The following is a 17,142-nucleotide window of genomic DNA, read 5'->3' on the forward strand; positions in this document are numbered from 1 at the left end:
GACCTGCTGGTGGCTATTTTCAAAACCGAGCTTCAAGCGGCCTTGACCGAGAATTTGTCAAACATCAAGACTGAGCTCGGGCAGTGAAGTCGAAGTTATCTGACAGCATTACAAACATCCAGTCTGATGTGTGCGCTCTGAAGGCACTGTTGGTGAAATGGAAACATCGCTTTCCTCCTGCACTGACGACATCACTACCTTACAGCTAAAGTTGCGCATCTGTCAACGAACTGATAAGTTGGACATAAATGCGAGGATTTGGAGGCGAGATCTCGCGCCAATAACATACATTGGTGGGAATTCCTGAGGATTTTTCACCTCTTCTACTGCTACAGCTATTTCCACTCTGCTCAAGGAGGCCACTGGAGCTCCAGAAGGAGCCACTCGTGGCCGCGCTCATCTTATTCTCCAGCCGAAGCCGAAACCCGGTGAGCGCCCCAGTCCCATAGTCGCTCGTCTACACTATCATATGGACTGTGTAGAACACTTACACCAAGCCAGGGCTCAGCACGGATCAAGATTGGAGACATGAGTTTCTCTATCTTCCCCAACCACACTTCGAGGACTGCTCGTGCCCAAGCCGCCTTTAATGATGTCCGGCCAGCTCCTCAGGGATACGTTTTGGGCTGTGTCTTGTTCTTTTTTTCTTTTCACTCTGCAGTGGTTCTCAGTCTACTTGGACTGGATTAGTGCCTTGTTGGCAATGTTGCCATGTGTTTCATCCTCCCTAACTGCCTAACAAAACTAACACTACTCTGTGCTCCTTTACACCTTTCTCAGCTTAGGTCCTCCTCTGTAAGTCGCTTTGGATAAAGCGTCTGCTAAATGCAATGTATGTAATGTAATGTAATGTTGCTAGGTTTGCAGGAGCTCAAACCGAAGCCTGACTGTTGATATGTTGATATGTGTTGTATTTGGCTTCTGTCCCCTGTAGACACAACCTGGGAGATAACGGTATGTCACTTCCCAGCCAGTTGCTCACATTATTCAGGACTGTTTTCCAGTTTTTTCAGTCTTGCCCGTGGCACCAGGCAGGGATGTCCTTTATCTCCCCTATTGTTTGCACTAGCTATAGAGCCCTTGTCAATCTTTCTATGGTCTCTTTCATATTTTACTGGGTTTCACGATTGGGCACAGAATTTAAGTTACACTTTATGCTGATGATTTATTGCTGTATGTCAGATCTCAGATCCTGTCCTTTCCATCCCAACAATTTTATCTACTTTTCAGAGTTTGGATCATTCTCAGGCTACAAAGTAAATATCTTTAAAAGTGAATGCTACCCTGTCAATGCATTAGCATAACAGCTCAAACAGTCTGACATTCTTTTTAAATTTAGTCGTCTGGCTTTAAATATCTAGAGATCAATGTAACCAGAACGCTAAACTCTCTTTTTTCTGCTAATTTCCTGTCTTTATTGTCTGAAATGAAATCCGACCTCCAAAGATGGGGAAGCTTACCTCTCTCATTAATTAGAAGTTAATGCAGTCAAAATTAACATTTTTGTTCCACTGTCTCCACTTTTCCTCCCAAAGCAGTTCTTTAAAACAATTGTCAAACTATTTCTTACTTCTTATGGTGTGGAAAGGCACTCAGGATCCACACTCCAGAGTGGATTGTCACTTCCAAAATTTCAATTGTTTATTGGGCAGCACATATCCACAAGGTTTAATTTAGGTTGAAATCATTGATCTGCCATGGTGTGATTTAGAGGCGCAGTCATGTGTTTCATCCTCCCTAACTGCTTTACTTACCTCTGCTATTCCATCCAAGCTCTCTGACTTTACAAATAACCAAGTGGTTCACTCCACATTAAAATTTGTTATCAATTTAGGAGGCACTTCAAATTGAAGTCAGCGTCTACTTTAACTCAATTATTGAGGAATCATTTATTCGACCTGCATTTCAGATTCAACCTTTTTTGCATGGCTAATAAGGGCCTGAAATGTTTTAAAGACCTTACAGGGTGGTATTTTCCACAGCTTACAGGTCTCTAGAACTGAGGTAAGACTGGGGTACCCTATACATCTGTGCACAGAAAGTAATTGTCATCCACACTAGGTTATGGGTTGTTGCCTCTGGTGTATTTTTATTCTTTCAGATATTTTTGTAGATAAGATAGTCAGGCCTTTTGTTTGGTTTGTTTTTGTACTTTGTACTTATTCTTCTGTACTTATTTTGTTTGGCACACCCCCCACAGTTCTGTCTAAATTCCAAGCTCAAGATTCGCTTACTTGCCTTCAGCAGGGTTGTGCCAAACAAAATAACCAAAGTACAAAAAAATAGGGCCTAGCTCCCCTTTTCTCTGTGAGAAAAGAAAAAGCAAACAAAAGGCCTGACTATCTTATCTACAAAAATGAGCCAATCCCCAGCTCTTCTGGAGCCCACAGGTGGCAGCCAATTCTTTTCACCTGAAGAACAAAGGGAGGAAGGAGAGCGAAAACACACACACCCACAAAATCTATACACGTAACCTTATTATTTATTTATTTATTTGTTTGTTTGTTTATTTTTCTTTTCTCCTGTTCTTTGGCTTCCCTTGTATTTTTGTTTACACCCTGTAGCTTAAACTTATTCACTTATTACATACCAGAATCCTCAGTTATTATAAAATAAGAAAACATCCTGGAGGAAATTAGCTATAGAGACCAACAGTTTTTTTGCACCAGGCTGTAAACATGTTTATTTCTGCTGTGAAGATGGACATTTTAATATAGTTGTTGTTGCGCAGATGAAATGTGATTTTTTAAAATAATTAACAAGGAATCAGTGTGTATACATGAGACTCTCACAATTAATTAATTAGAATAATTAACAACCGTGATAACATCTTGTGTATGGTGTACCTGAAAAGTCCATTATCATGTGAGAATTGGACAAAGCTTTTTAGTGATTTCACTGAGGAGAGTCTTACAAGGGCTGAGAATGTGATTCATAAAACCTTGTTTTCTTTGTTCAGGTCGACTTGGATGCAGGAGATTGTCCCTCTGATCATGAGTGGAGGAGATCAGCTTCGTTGAGACTCTTCCTAACTGGCGCCGTGTTCCCTGGATGGAGGTGGATAACACCTGCAAACTTAATCTTGAACAAAGACCGTCTCCACGTATCCTATCTACACACTTCCAATACGCCATGATGCCACCATCGTTCTCTGAAATAAAGCCAAAGGTAAAACCCATATAAGCCATATAGCATTGTCATAGATCATTAAGGCATTCAAGGCAAAATGTTTAATATGGTTCTGTGATATACACCAGCCACCTTGGAGTTCTGAGTTTAGAGGCCTGAACATGTGTTACGTATACAAGGTACAATGTAAAGTTCAAAAATCTTTATTGTCCCTTACAGGGAAATTGGTTTACAGATCTACAGACATTGGTTTAATACTATCCAGTGTTTAAATGAGGGCAAAAGAAGTCAAGGTACAAGGTTCATTTATTTATCATTCTCTAATACAGGGTTTTACAAACACAAGTCTTAGTCCCTTTATGATATTCCAAAGAGGGTAGTAGTGTAGTGTTTTGCACTACTACCCTATTATTTTTACATGAGTTTACAGAGATACATTTCACTATGTGAAAGTCTGATATGTATAATAAATGTAGGCGACTGCTGACCTTCCGCCCCAGTGTCTGCACTGTGTATGGGCACTCTCTGGACCCGGAGCGGCCACGGATTCTGGGTAGTATCCCCTGCTGGCAGAGCCATGCTTTAAATTTCCTGGCCACAGCTTTCAGCCAGCCATCCAAATCTGTGCAGGCCACCTGAATGGATGCCGCATCCTCAAGGAGCTGTCCAAAACCTTGCCAAAACTTCACTGGCTTCTCAGTGATATTAGAATGGTTGGCCAGACCTATCGTCTACCTTTCCTCTTCTCAGTCTCTGGTGTTTGACTTTTGCTGTTTGAAACTCCCCTCCTCCATTGGGCACCTGCAGCCTGGGAATGACTCTGTTGTGATTGTCAGGTCATCCATGAACGCTGGATTGGTGGTTGGTGTAGGGGATCTTAGAGTGAATTACTGAGGACCTCTTGCTGGTCTCCTTAAGTGTGGCACAGATACAGGAACTAACTTGTCTCTCCCTTCTAATCTATCTCACAACCGTAGAAATTTTATGTTTAAACTGATTTGACTTCTTTTTGTGAATATAGATTTATCAGAATTTGATGCCTGCAACATGCTCTCTCCAAAACATTAGAGAGGGAAAACAAAGACTGAACACTGTAGAATGCTTAAAAACACCTGTCTGGAAATTCCCGCGTTCATTGGTAACAAGACCTTGCTGTGGAAGTCCAGGGTTCGAATCCGACCTGTGGCTCTTTCCCCGTCTCTCTCTCTCCACATTTCCTGTCACTCTTCAGCTGTCTCTGTCAAATAAAGCTTGAAAGGGACAAAAAGAAAAAAGAAAAAAAAGAAATGTAATAAACCACCAATGAATGTCTTAATTAGAAAAAAAACATCATACCATCAGAACGACATTGACTTGAAGCATACCAGCATGAATCGTTAATATGAAATCATTTAAAAAAGTAGTAGGACGTTCATTGGTCAAATTAATCAAATATCTGTATTCAATGAGAATGTGTTTGAAAGCTCATAGAGACAAAAAACTGCACTAAATGAGTGTACTGGCACAAAACATTATGTGCACTGAAATTGTTGGAATATACCACATGCAGTCCTATGTTATGCAAATATTATACATGATAGAAAGCAGACAAAACATGAAAACAAATATGGAACAGAAAACTTTATTCCAGCTCCATAGTGGTATTTATCTTTCTCCACTAATAGTGGATAGAAATAAATGACCCTGAAACTAAAACTAACTAAAACGTGTAAATAATCTTTCACATCACTGTAATAAAAAAAAGGCTATAGACAATTGACTATTAACAAAAATTTACTTCTTTACTCCTCTTTTTACTATCTTTCTTTCCAGATGCAAAACCTGAGTTACTTTTCTTCCAAAAAATGTACTTGATTGTGAAATGTCCCTAGGCCATGTGCCTTAACACAACCCAGGCCCTCATCCACTTGCTATTCTTTCCAAATAGCTCCTTTAGTCTCAGTGAGAGTTATAATTATAGTTTCTTACTAATTTTTTATAGTCTCATAATACTAATGACTTGTCATGGTCATGTTCCAGCTGAAAGCTTTCAGCGAAGACTCTCTGATGAAAATCTATGGAAGATATTGTGATGCAAGGTCCTGAAAAAGCTTAGAAACTCTGTTGAATACGTACATGTCCGCATCTAGTATCAACTGAAAATATATGACAGGAATTCTGTTGGCAGGTTGGGCATTTCAGAATTTCCATCATCATATGGCAGGGCATCATCATGGGGTATATCCAGGGGGTCATGATGGTGTTGATTCGGGTACAGTAATCAGGTTTATTGAGCAAATGGTGTGGTTTACATTGAACGAAGCATCATGGCACTCATTCAGGGTATCAAGGTATACGTTGGAGTTCGTGGTGTTTTCCTTTATTACAACTCTTATGGGTGTATTGCTGAATAAATAATGTTTTTGTTATAAAAGTTATTCACACTTTTTGCACTTTCAAGTGCCCAATAGCTACATGACATTCTTTCGCAGATTTTTTTTTTTTTTTTCATATTTCAAAGCCATATTGTATACATCTACTACAGTAAACACTTTCAAATGTATTGGGCAAGTTACTTTTTTCTTGCTAGAAAAAGAATTTTGAGAAACGTTGTCAGCACTTGTCTGTAGACTACTTTCCACTCAATATATTGTGAGGGTTTTACATATCCTATAACGACAGATAAAGGGCAAAATTTGGTACATTTGTTGTTCCATATTTGTTTTGTCTTTTGTCTGCTTTCTATCATGTATAATATTTGCATAACATAATCCCACATTGCATGTATGTATGTATATCTTCCAACACTGCAATGGCACTGATAAGTTTTTGCCAGTAACCTCATTTAGTGCAGTATTTTTTCTTAGACATCTATTTTGGTGCTTTTACACAATGCACCAAACTTATTACATTTTCTTCATTAAAAAAAAAAAGTGCAACACTCGCATTTTGTAATTACTGTGAATATGTAACAACTTATTACAAAATGCGGCAGTTTTTTACATATTGTGTTCCAGATTTTTATTACAAAATGTGGCAGATTATTATTATCTGCAGTTTTATTACATAATGTGCCACTACAAGATGTCATAATTCATTTGAACTGAGTCATGGTTAATTTATTTTTTCACTTGCAGTTGTTATGCAGTGGTAGACAAAGTTTTTTAGCAAAACGAAAGCAAAGCACGATGAACAATTAAAATGTCATACATTGTATGTTGGAGGCTGAAAAAGGGTTGAGTGCTGAAAGCTCCATAGATGATTAATGAATGTCATTATCATCCATATGAGGATTTAGTTAGCTGGCTAATATTAGCAGCTAACTGTTAGCAACATGACAAGTTTGCTTTTTGCATTGTCCAGCTGTACAGTGATGTAAGAGAGTAAACAAGACATTTCTGGAGAAAAAACTTTCTTCTCAGTTAACATGAAAAAAGGTAGAATTATCAACAATTGTAAAGATGTATGCTAGGGTTAGTTAATGCTATATGAATTACTAATGCCACAGAGAATGTGTTTCCCATAAACTTCATAGTTACTATTATTACTGTTACTATTTAACAGTTAGCAGTTAGCAGCAATATCAAGCAAAGAAAGAGAGCAGACTGTACGGCCAACATTTTTGCATTTTGTTTAATTGTTGTAGACACTTGGGAATTTCCGTAATAAATATGAGACTTAAAATATATAGTGTAGTATATTATAAATATAAGATATTTAGACAGACTGTCATGAACTGTAAAAAAACAAAAACAAACAAACAAACAAAAAAAACATGGACATAGAGATGTCACCCACAGATTTAAAGCCGTTAATATAAAAATGGACAAAGACCTGCAGCATGAATGGAGCTGAGGCAGGTTCAATGAAGCCTGGTTTCTCAAATAAGCCACCTGTGATAGCGCCCACCTGTCAACTTTAACTTTAAGCCTTAATATAATTTGAACAGGTGAGTTCTATAAAAATTCACCCTAAGGGGACTTCCGGTGTAGCGACTGATGGAGTAGGACACGCCTCTCTGAGCTCCTGCAACAACCTTCACAAATTCTGTTTTAGGCACACTTTTGTATCTTTTTTCGTCTTTTTTCGGTGTGTGTTTTCCCCACCACCATATTCTCAACTCAACGCCAACCTTTTACTGATCAAAATGCCTCCAAAAGCTAAACCACCTACACAACAACCGCGGCCTACTCCGCCCGCTGCAACCGCTCCTCATAGTGGCTCCCCCTCCTGCTCGAACGGAGCCGCAGGCGGCACTCCTTGCCCCGGCTTTAAGGCTGACCTGCTGGTGGCTATTTTCAAAACCGAGCTTCAAGCGGCCTTGACCGAGAATTTGTCAAACATCAAGACTGAGCTACGGGCAGTGAAGTCGAAGTTATCTGACAGCATTACAAACATCCAGTCTGATGTGTGCGCTCTGAAGGGCACTGTTGGTGAAATGGAAACATCGCTTTCCTCCTGCACTGACGACATCACTACCTTACAAGCTAAAGTTGCGCATCTGTCAACAGAACTGATAAGATTGGACAATAAATGCGAGGATTTGGAGGCGAGATCTCGGCGCAATAACATACGATTGGTGGGAATTCCTGAGGATTTTTCCACCTCTTCTACTGCTACAGCTATTTCCACTCTGCTCAAGGAGGCACTGGAGCTCCAGAAGGAGCCACTCGTGGACCGCGCTCATCTTATTCTCCAGCCGAAGCCGAAACCCGGTGAGCGCCCCAGCCCCATAGTCGCTCGTCTACACTATCATATGGACTGTGTAGACACATTACACCAAGCCAGGGCTCAGCACGGATCAAGATTGGAGACATGAGTTTCTCTATCTTCCCCAACCACACTTCGAGGACTGCTCGTGCCCAAGCCGCCTTTAATGATGTCCGGCGCCAGCTCCTCAGGGATACGTTTTGGGCTGTGTCTTGTTCTTTTTTTCTTTTCACTCTGCAGTGGTTCTCAGTCTAACTTGGACTGGATTAGTGCCTTGTTGGCAAATGTTGCCATGTGTTTCATCCTCCCTAACTGCCTAACAAAACTAACAACTACTCTGTGCTCCTTTACACCTTTCTCAGCTTAGGTCCTCCTCTGTAAGTCGCTTTGGATAAAAGCGTCTGCTAAATGCAATGTAATGTAATGTAATGTAATGTTGCTAGGTTTGCAGGAGCTCAAACCGAAGCCTGACTGTTGATATGTTGATATGTGTTGTATTTGGCTTCTGTCCCCTGTAGACACAACCTGGGAGATAACGGTATGTCACTTCCCAGCCAGTTGCTCACATTATTCAGGACTGTTTTCCAGTTTTTTCAGTCTTGCCCGTGGCACCAGGCAGGGATGTCCTTTATCTCCCCTATTGTTTGCACTAGCTATAGAGCCCTTGTCAATCTTTCTATGGTCCTCTTTCATTTTTACTGGGATTTCACGATTGGGCACAGAATTTAAGTTATCACTTTATGCTGATGATTTATTGCTGTATGTCAGATCTCAGATCCTGTCCTTTCCATCCCAACAATTTTATCTACATCTCAGATCCTGTCCTTTCCATCCCAACAATTTTATCTACTTTTCAGAGATTTGGATCATTCTCAGGCTACAAAGTAAATATCTTTAAAAGTGAATGCTACCCTGTCAATGCATTAGCATAACAGCTCAAACAGTCTGACATTCTTTTTAAATTTAGTCTGTCTGGCTTTAAATATCTAGAGATCAATGTAACCAGAACGCTAAACTCTCTTTTTTCTGCTAATTTCCTGTCTTTATTGTCTGAAATGAAATCCGACCTCCAAAGATGGGGAAGCTTACCTCTCTCATTAATTAGAAGAATTAATGCAGTCAAAATTAACATTTTTGTTCCACTGTCTCCACTTTTCCTCCCAAAGCAGTTCTTTAAAACAATTGGTCAAACTATTTCTTACTTCTTATGGTGTGGAAAGGCACTCAGGATCCACACTCCAGAGTGGATTGTCACTTCCAAAATTTCAATTGTATTATTGGGCAGCACATATCCACAAGGTTTAATTTAGGTTGAAATCAGTTGATCTGCCATGGTGTGATTTAGAGGCGCAGTCATGTGTTTCATCCTCCCTAACTGCTTTACTTACCTCTGCTATTCCATCCAAGCTCTCTGACTTTACAAATAACCAAGTGGTTCACTCCACACTTAAAATTTGTTATCAATTTAGGAGGCACTTCAAATTGAAGTCAGCGTCTACTTTAACTCAATTATTGAGGAATCATTTATTTCGACCTGCATTTACAGATTCAACCTTTTTTGCATGGCATAATAAGGGCCTGAAATGTTTTAAAGACCTTTACAAGGGTGGTATTTTCCACAGCTTTACAGGTCTCTAGAACTGAGGTAAGACTGGGGTACCCTATACATCTGTGCACAGAAAGTAATTGTCATCACACTAGGTTATGGGTTGTTGCCTCTGGTGTATTTTTATTCTTTTCAGATATTTTTGTAGATAAGATAGTCAGGCCTTTTGTTTGGTTTTGTTTTGTACTTTGTACTTATTCTTCTGTACTTATTTTGTTTGGCACAACCCCCACAGTTCTAGTCTAAATTCCAAGCTCAAGATTCGCTTAACTTGCCTTCAGCAGGGTTGTGCCAAACAAAATAACCAAAGTACAAAAAAATAGGGCCTAGCTCAACCTTTTCTCTGTGAGAAAAGAAAAAGCAAACAAAAGGCCTGACTATCTTATCTACAAAAATGAGCCAATCCCCAGCTCTTCTGGAGCCCACAGGTGGCAGCCAATTCTTTTCACCTGAAGAACAAAGGGAGGAAGGAGAGCGAAACACACACACCCACAAATCTATACACGTAACATTATTATTTATTTATTTATTTGTTTGTTTGTTTATTTTTTCTTTTCTCCTGTCTTTTGGCTTCCCTTGTATTTTTGTTTACACCCTGTAGCTTAAACACTTATTCACTTATTACATACAAGAATCCTCAGTTATTATAAAATAAGAAAACATCCTGGAGGAAATTAGCTATAGAGACCAAACAGTTTTTTTGCACCAGGCTGTAAACATGTTTATTTCTGCTGTGAAGATGGACATTTTAATATAGTTGTTGTTGCGCAGATGAAATGTGATTTTTTAGAAATAATTAAACAAGGAATCAGTGTGTATACATGAGACTCTCACAATTAATTAATTAGAAATAATTAACAACAGTGATAACATCTTGTGTATGGTGTACCTGAAAAGTCAATTATCATGTGAAGAATTGGGACAAAGCTTTTTTAGTGATTTCACTGAGGAGAGTCTTACAAGGGCTGAGAATGTGAATTTCATAAAACCTTGTTTTCTTTGTTCAGGTACGACTTGGATGCAGGAGATTGTCCCTCTGATCATGAGTGGAGGAGATCCAGCTTCTGTTGAGACTCTTCCTAACTGGCGCCGTGTTCCCTGGATGGAGGTGGATAACACCTGCAAACTTAATCTTGAACAAAGACCGTCTCCACGTATCCTATCTACACACTTCCAATACGCCATGATGCCACCATCGTTCTCTGAAATAAAGCCAAAGGTAAACCCATATAAGCCATATAGCATTGTCATAGATCATTAAGGCATTCAAGGCAAAATGTTTAATATGGTTCTGTGATATACACCAGCCACCTTGGAGTTCTGAGTTTAGAGGCCTGAACATGTGTTACGTATACAAGGTACAATGTACAAAGTTCAAAATATCTTTATTGTCCCTTACAGGGAAATTGGTTTACAGATCTACAGACATTGGTTTAATACTATCCAGTGTTTAATAGGAGGGCAAAAGAAGTCAAGGTACAAGGTTCATTTATTTATCATTCTCTAATACAGGGTTTTACAACACAAGTCTTAGTCCCTTTATGATATTCACAAGAAGGGTAGTAGTGTAGTGTTTTGCACTACTACCCTATTATTTTTACATGAGTTTACAGAGATACATTTCACTATGTGAAAGTCTGATATGTATAATAAATGTAGGCGACTGCTGACCTTCCGCCCCAGTGTCTGCACTGTTGATATGGGCACTTCATGGACCAGGAGCGGCCACAGGATTCTGGGTAGTATCCCATGCTGGCAGAGCCATGCTTTAAATTTTCCTGGCCCACAGCTTTCAGCCAGCCATCCAAATCTGTGCAGGCCACCTGAATGGATGCCGCATCGCTCAAGGAGCTGTCAAAAACCTTGCCAAAACTTCACTGGCTTCTCAGTGATATTTAGAATGGTTGGCCAGAACCTATCGTCTACCTTTCCTCTTCTCAGCATCATGGTGTTTGACTTTTGCTGGTTTGAAACTCATTTGGGCACACTCCATCAGCTTCTCAAGCTCTTGCAGGATCCACCTGCAGCCTGGGAATGACTCTGTTGTGATTGTCAGGTCATCCATGAACGCCTGGATTGGTGGTTGGTGTAGGGCAGATCTTAGAGTGAATTAACTGAGGACCTCTTGCTGGTCTCCTTAAGTGTGGCACAGATACAGGAACTAACTTGTCATCTCCCTTCTAATCTATCTCACAAACCGTAGAAATATTTAATGTTTAAACTGATTTGACTTCTTTTTGTGAATATAGATTTATTCAGAATTTGATGCCTGCAACATGCTCTCCAAAACATTAGAGAGGGAAAACAAAAGACTGAACACTGTAGAATGCTTAAAAAAACACCTGTCTGGAAATTCCGCAGGTTCATTGGTAACAAGACCTTGCTGTGGAAGTCCAGGGTTCGAATCCGACCTGTGGCTCTTTCCCCGTCTCTCTCTCTCCACATTTCCTGTCACTCTTCAGCTGTCTCTGTCAAATAAAGCTTGAAAGGGACAAAAAGAAAAAAGAAAAAAAAGAAAATGTAATAAACCACCAAAATGAATGTCTTAATTAGAAAAAAAACATCATACCATCAGAACGACATTGACTTGAAGCATACCAGCATGAATCGTTAATATGAATTCATTTAAAAAAGTAGTAGGACGTTTCATTGGTCAAATCTAAATCAAATATCTGTATTCAATGAGAATGTGTTTGAAAGCTCATAGAGACAAAAACTGCACTAAATGAGTGTTACTGGCACAAACATTATGTGCACTGAAATGTTGGAAGATATACACACATGCAGTCCTATGTTATGCAAATATTATACATGATAGAAAGCAGACAAAACATGAAAACAAATATGGAACAGAAAAAAACTTTATTCCAGCTCCATAGTGGTCATTTATCTTTATCCACTATATATAGTGGATAGAAATAAATGACCATTGAAACTAAACTAACTAAAAACAGTGTAAATAATCTTTCACATCACTGTAATAAAAAAAAGGCTATAGACAATTGACTATTAACAAAAATTTACTTCTTTACTCCTCTTTTACTACTCTCTTTCTTTCAAGATGCAAAACATGAGTTACTATTTCTTCCAAAAAATGTACTTGATTGTGAAATGTCCATAGGCCATGTGCCTTAACACAACCCAGGCCCTCATCCACTTGCTATTCTTTCCAAATAGCTCCTTTAGTCTCAGTGAGAGTTATAATTATAGTTTCTTACTAATTTTTATATAGTCTCATAATACTAATGACATTGTCATGGTCATGTTCCAGCTGAAAGCTTTCAGCGAAAGACTCTCTGATGAAAATCTATGGAAGATATTGTGATGCAAGGTCCTGAAAAAGCTTAGAAACTCTGTTGAATACGTACATGTCAGCATCTAGTATCAACTGAATAATATATGACAGGAATTCTGTTGGCAGGTTGGGCATTTCAGAATTTCCATCATCATATGGCAGGGCATCATCATGGGGTATATCCAGGGGGTCATGATGGTGTTGATTCAGGGTACAGTAATCAGGTTTATTGAGCAAATGGTGATGGTTTACATTGAACGAAGCATCATGGCACTCATTCAGGGTATCAAGGTATACGTTGGAGGTTCGTGGTGTTTTCCTTTATTACAACTCTTATGGGTGTATTGCTGAATAAATAATGTTTTTGTTATAAAAAGTTATTCACACTTTTTGCACTTTCAAGTGCCCAATAGCTACATGACATTCTTTCGCAGATTTTTTTTTTTTTTTTCATATCTTCAAAGCAATATTGTATACATCTACTACAGTAAACACTTTCAAATGTATTGGGCAAGTTACTTTTTTCTTTGCTAGAAAAAAGAATTTTGAGAAACGTTGTCAGCACTTGTCTGTAGACTACTTTCCACTCATATATATTGTGAGGGTTTTACATATCCTATAACGACAGATAAAGGGCAAAATTTGGTACATTTGTTGTTCCATATTTGTTTTTGTCTTTTGTCTGCTTTCTATCATGTATAATATTTGCATAACATAATCCACATTGCATGTATGTATGTATATCTTCCAACACTGCAATGCACTGATAATGTTTGTGCCAGTAACTCTCATTTAGTGCAGTATTTTTTTCTAATTAAGACATCTATTTTGGTGCTTTATTACACAATGCACCAACTTATTACATTTTCTTCATTAAAAAAAAAAAGTGCAACACTCGCATTTTGTAATTACTGATGAAATATGTAACAACTTATTACAAAATGCGGCAAAGTTTATTACATATTGTGTTCAAGAATTTTATTACAAAATGTGGCAGATTATTATATACTGCAGTTTTATTACATAATGTGCCACTACAAGATGTCATAATTCATTTGAACTGAGTCATGGTTAATCTTTATTTTTTCACTTGCAGTTGTTATGCAGTGAGTAGACAAAGTGTTTTAGCAAAACGAAAGCAAAGCACGATGAACAATTTAAAATGTCATACATTGTATGTTGGAGGCTGAAAAGGGTTGAGTGCTGAAAGCTCCATAGATGATTAATGAATGTCATTATCATCCCTGCAGGTCATCTATGTGATGAGAAACCCCAAAGATGTGTTTACATCTTCCTTTCACTTTTATGGGATGACATCCTTTCTGGTAAAACCAGGTCCACAGAGCGAGTTCCTCCACAAGTTCCTTGATGGAAAAGGTTGTTCTCACTGTTCAGTGTGCAGTATTTATTTATAATACAACAAACAATCACAGTTAAGGAGAGGAACCTCCATCTGAACTACATTTTATGCAATGGCTGTGGTCTTTGACCTTCTAACAACATTTAACATGATTGATGTTCAAAGACCGTGAAGTTCAACACTAAAGAACAAGCATTAATCAGAAATAAATGAAGATTGAATTTAGTCATTATAACTGAATACTTATGACTTTATTTTCCTTCTAGTTATGTTTGGCTCCTGGTTTGATCATGTAAAGAGCTGGCTGAATGCTGAAGATAAAGATCGCATAATGTATATCTCCTATGAAGAGATGATAATGGTGAGATTGAGAACTAATCCGCAAAAACTGAAAATCTATTTTGACATCACAAGAATACATGGTCATACTGTGAGAACTATTGCAGGAATATGATATGATGTGTGTTTCTCTGTGGTGCAGGACCTGAAGGACTCTGTGGCCAGAATCGCTCAGTTCTTGGAGAAACCTCTGGACACTGAGGTGATGGAGAAGATAGCAGACCGATGTTTGTTCAAGAACATGAAGCAGAACAAAATGTCCAACTACTCTACAGTTCCTCGTGTATTCATGGACCAGACAAAGTCTGAATTTCTCAGGAAAGGTTTGTTTAAAAAAATAATTCATATGCAGTATGTTGTCATCTCCACTGTTATTGTTATCAATAGTACAGAAGCCATAAGCGGTTTTATTTCATTTTATGTCCTCCGATTCTTGTGATAATGACGTAATTTAATTTGTTTTCAAGTTATTTTTCTCATTATCTCGAAATAATACATGTTCTGTCAAATTATTTATGTTATTATCTTAAAAAAACAATGTTTTGTTATCTTTGGAATCTTTGGAAAATTAGTCCGTTATCACAGGATAATAGCTTGAGATCTCGAGAAACCAAATTAAATTACAGTGATAAACAAAGGAAATCAAATTTATGAATACATTACTGCTTGGTGCTTCTGTACAATAGAGCTCAATACACTAAATAATTTCAATGGAAACATACAATACTACTGTACACACAGCAGTAAATCTCATAGTGTTTTTCTAGATAGGAGTCTCACAATTGTAAAATGAAAATAAGGATACAATTTTCACACACCATTTCTTCAATTTCATTAAGTATTCTTTTGTTTCAGGAATTGCTGGAGACTGGAAAAACCAACTAACTGTGGCAGAAGCAGAGTACTTTGAGGCTGTTTACAAAGACAAAATGAAAGATGTCAAATACAAATTTGCATGGGATTAAATAGGGGTGTCAAATTATCGTGTTAATTGCGAATAATTAATTACAGTCATATTTAGCATGTTATGTTTTTTAATTGCGTTAATCTCATTTTTAATCTCTAACTTTACTGTTTCTGTATGCAAGTTGCCTTTTTATAAAATCCGTTTTAATGTGTTGGGCTTCTTGTGCTTCAGTTGTTGAGGGTGGAAAACAATGGTCAGTCACACCCTGAAGTGGACATTGATTGGCTGTCATTGTGTTTGGGATGCTTGAGGGCAAGGTGAGGAGCGGTGAGTAGCGGAGAGCACCCGGACGGCACCATTGATACATGTAGAGTGATATGCCTTCTTTGTAAGGAGTTTGCTTACCACCAAAGCAGCTCAAGTTTAGCCTACCACATCAAAAGTCGCGAGTGCAGCCACAGCTAACGTTAGCAGCGTAAACATTAGAATTCAGCGAGCCATAGCAAAGCTCTTTGCCAAACTAAACCTGAGAACACCCTGTGTATGAGCGACCGACAGGCTGACAAATGTTCTTGCCAAGTGAATAGCAATGAACTGTAGGCCAATAAACATAGTGGAAGATGAGGGGTTATATAGACCTGATGTTTTATTTTATTTTTATTTTCTAATTATTTGGAGATTGAGAAAAGGTGGAAACTAAAGGTTGCAGGCAGCACTTGGGACTAGCCTCAAATACAGTGGAATGTAAATGGCTAGGACTGCATCTGTTCAAATCTGTTAAAGACAATAAATGACTTTATAATGCCACTTTTTTTTTATTTATCAAAGTTTTGATATGCCACAATTATGCAATGAATCTAAATAGCAAATACCTCAAGTTGAGGGCTTTTCTCAGCAGTTTTTAGGTGAGATTAAAAGAGATTAATTAGATCAATTAATTACAGATCATAATTAATTAATCTTTAAATTTTTTTCTGCCAATAAATATACCTAAATCTTACACAATGGACCTTTAAAAGTGTTGTGTGATTCATGAGTTTATGGAAGCAGAAGAGATTATCTGGAATACTAACATTTACCTTATCATGAGAAGAGCTTTCTTTCAAAATCTATTATTAGCCTAATTAATGTCACGTTAACTCTGGATACTTTGACTGAAAGAAGGAGTTTTTAGCCTCTGAGTTGAAGGTGTTCACTTTTTTATCATAATACTTATAATAGTTTTACCAGAGGTCATGTACCATCACAATTACAAATTCAAAATTACTGTAATATACTCATGTCTATTCATAACTAGAGCACTGTAAATTAAATAATATTATGACCTTTTTGCACTTCCTATAATATACAACAATCCCACAAATATTTAAAATGTCGCCCCACACATTACAATAATGTAGCTGATCTTAAAAGTTGATATCTGATATTATATTAGATTATTTATATATATTATATATATTATATTATATTATATTATATTATATTATATTATTTTTTATTATGGCATGCCGTTCAGGAAAGTAAACCTTTAAAAATATGTAATAAAAATTTGAATATATTGAATGAACCTTGAATATATGGAGTGAACCTTGAATACATTAAATTAATCTTGAATATATGGAATGAAACTTTGAATATATTCAATTAATCTTGAATATATTGAATGAACTTTAAATATATGGAATGAAACTTTGAACATATTCAATGAAACTTTGAATACATCAATGAAATTTGACTGATGTCAGACTTCACAGCAGTGCCTGTAGCTATCTTGTTTAACATGTGGATGCTGCAGCAAAAAGTGAGTGACAATGAGT

General features: G+C 37.7%; 1 protein-coding gene across 2 annotated transcripts in view; it reads left to right on the plus strand.

Annotated features, from left to right (window-relative positions):
- LOC109141280 (sulfotransferase family cytosolic 2B member 1) overlaps positions 1–16,132 on the plus strand; it is a 21,810-nt gene extending 5,678 nt beyond the window's left edge. For both annotated transcript variants that reach the window (XM_027289574.1, XM_027289573.1), the window contains exons 2-6: positions 10,432–10,643; positions 13,970–14,096; positions 14,346–14,440; positions 14,561–14,741; positions 15,274–16,132. In XM_027289574.1, the coding sequence (XP_027145375.1) occupies positions 10,443–10,643; positions 13,970–14,096; positions 14,346–14,440; positions 14,561–14,741; positions 15,274–15,383 (714 nt within the window). In that variant the 5' untranslated portion in view covers positions 10,432–10,442 and the 3' untranslated portion in view covers positions 15,384–16,132. The remainder of the gene's footprint in view (positions 1–10,431; positions 10,644–13,969; positions 14,097–14,345; positions 14,441–14,560; positions 14,742–15,273) is intronic.
- The last annotated feature ends 1,010 nt before the right edge of the window (positions 16,133–17,142 follow it).

Source organism: Larimichthys crocea, chromosome XVI (genome assembly GCF_000972845.2).
Source record: "Larimichthys crocea isolate SSNF chromosome XVI, L_crocea_2.0, whole genome shotgun sequence".
NCBI lineage: Eukaryota > Metazoa > Chordata > Actinopteri > Sciaenidae > Larimichthys > Larimichthys crocea.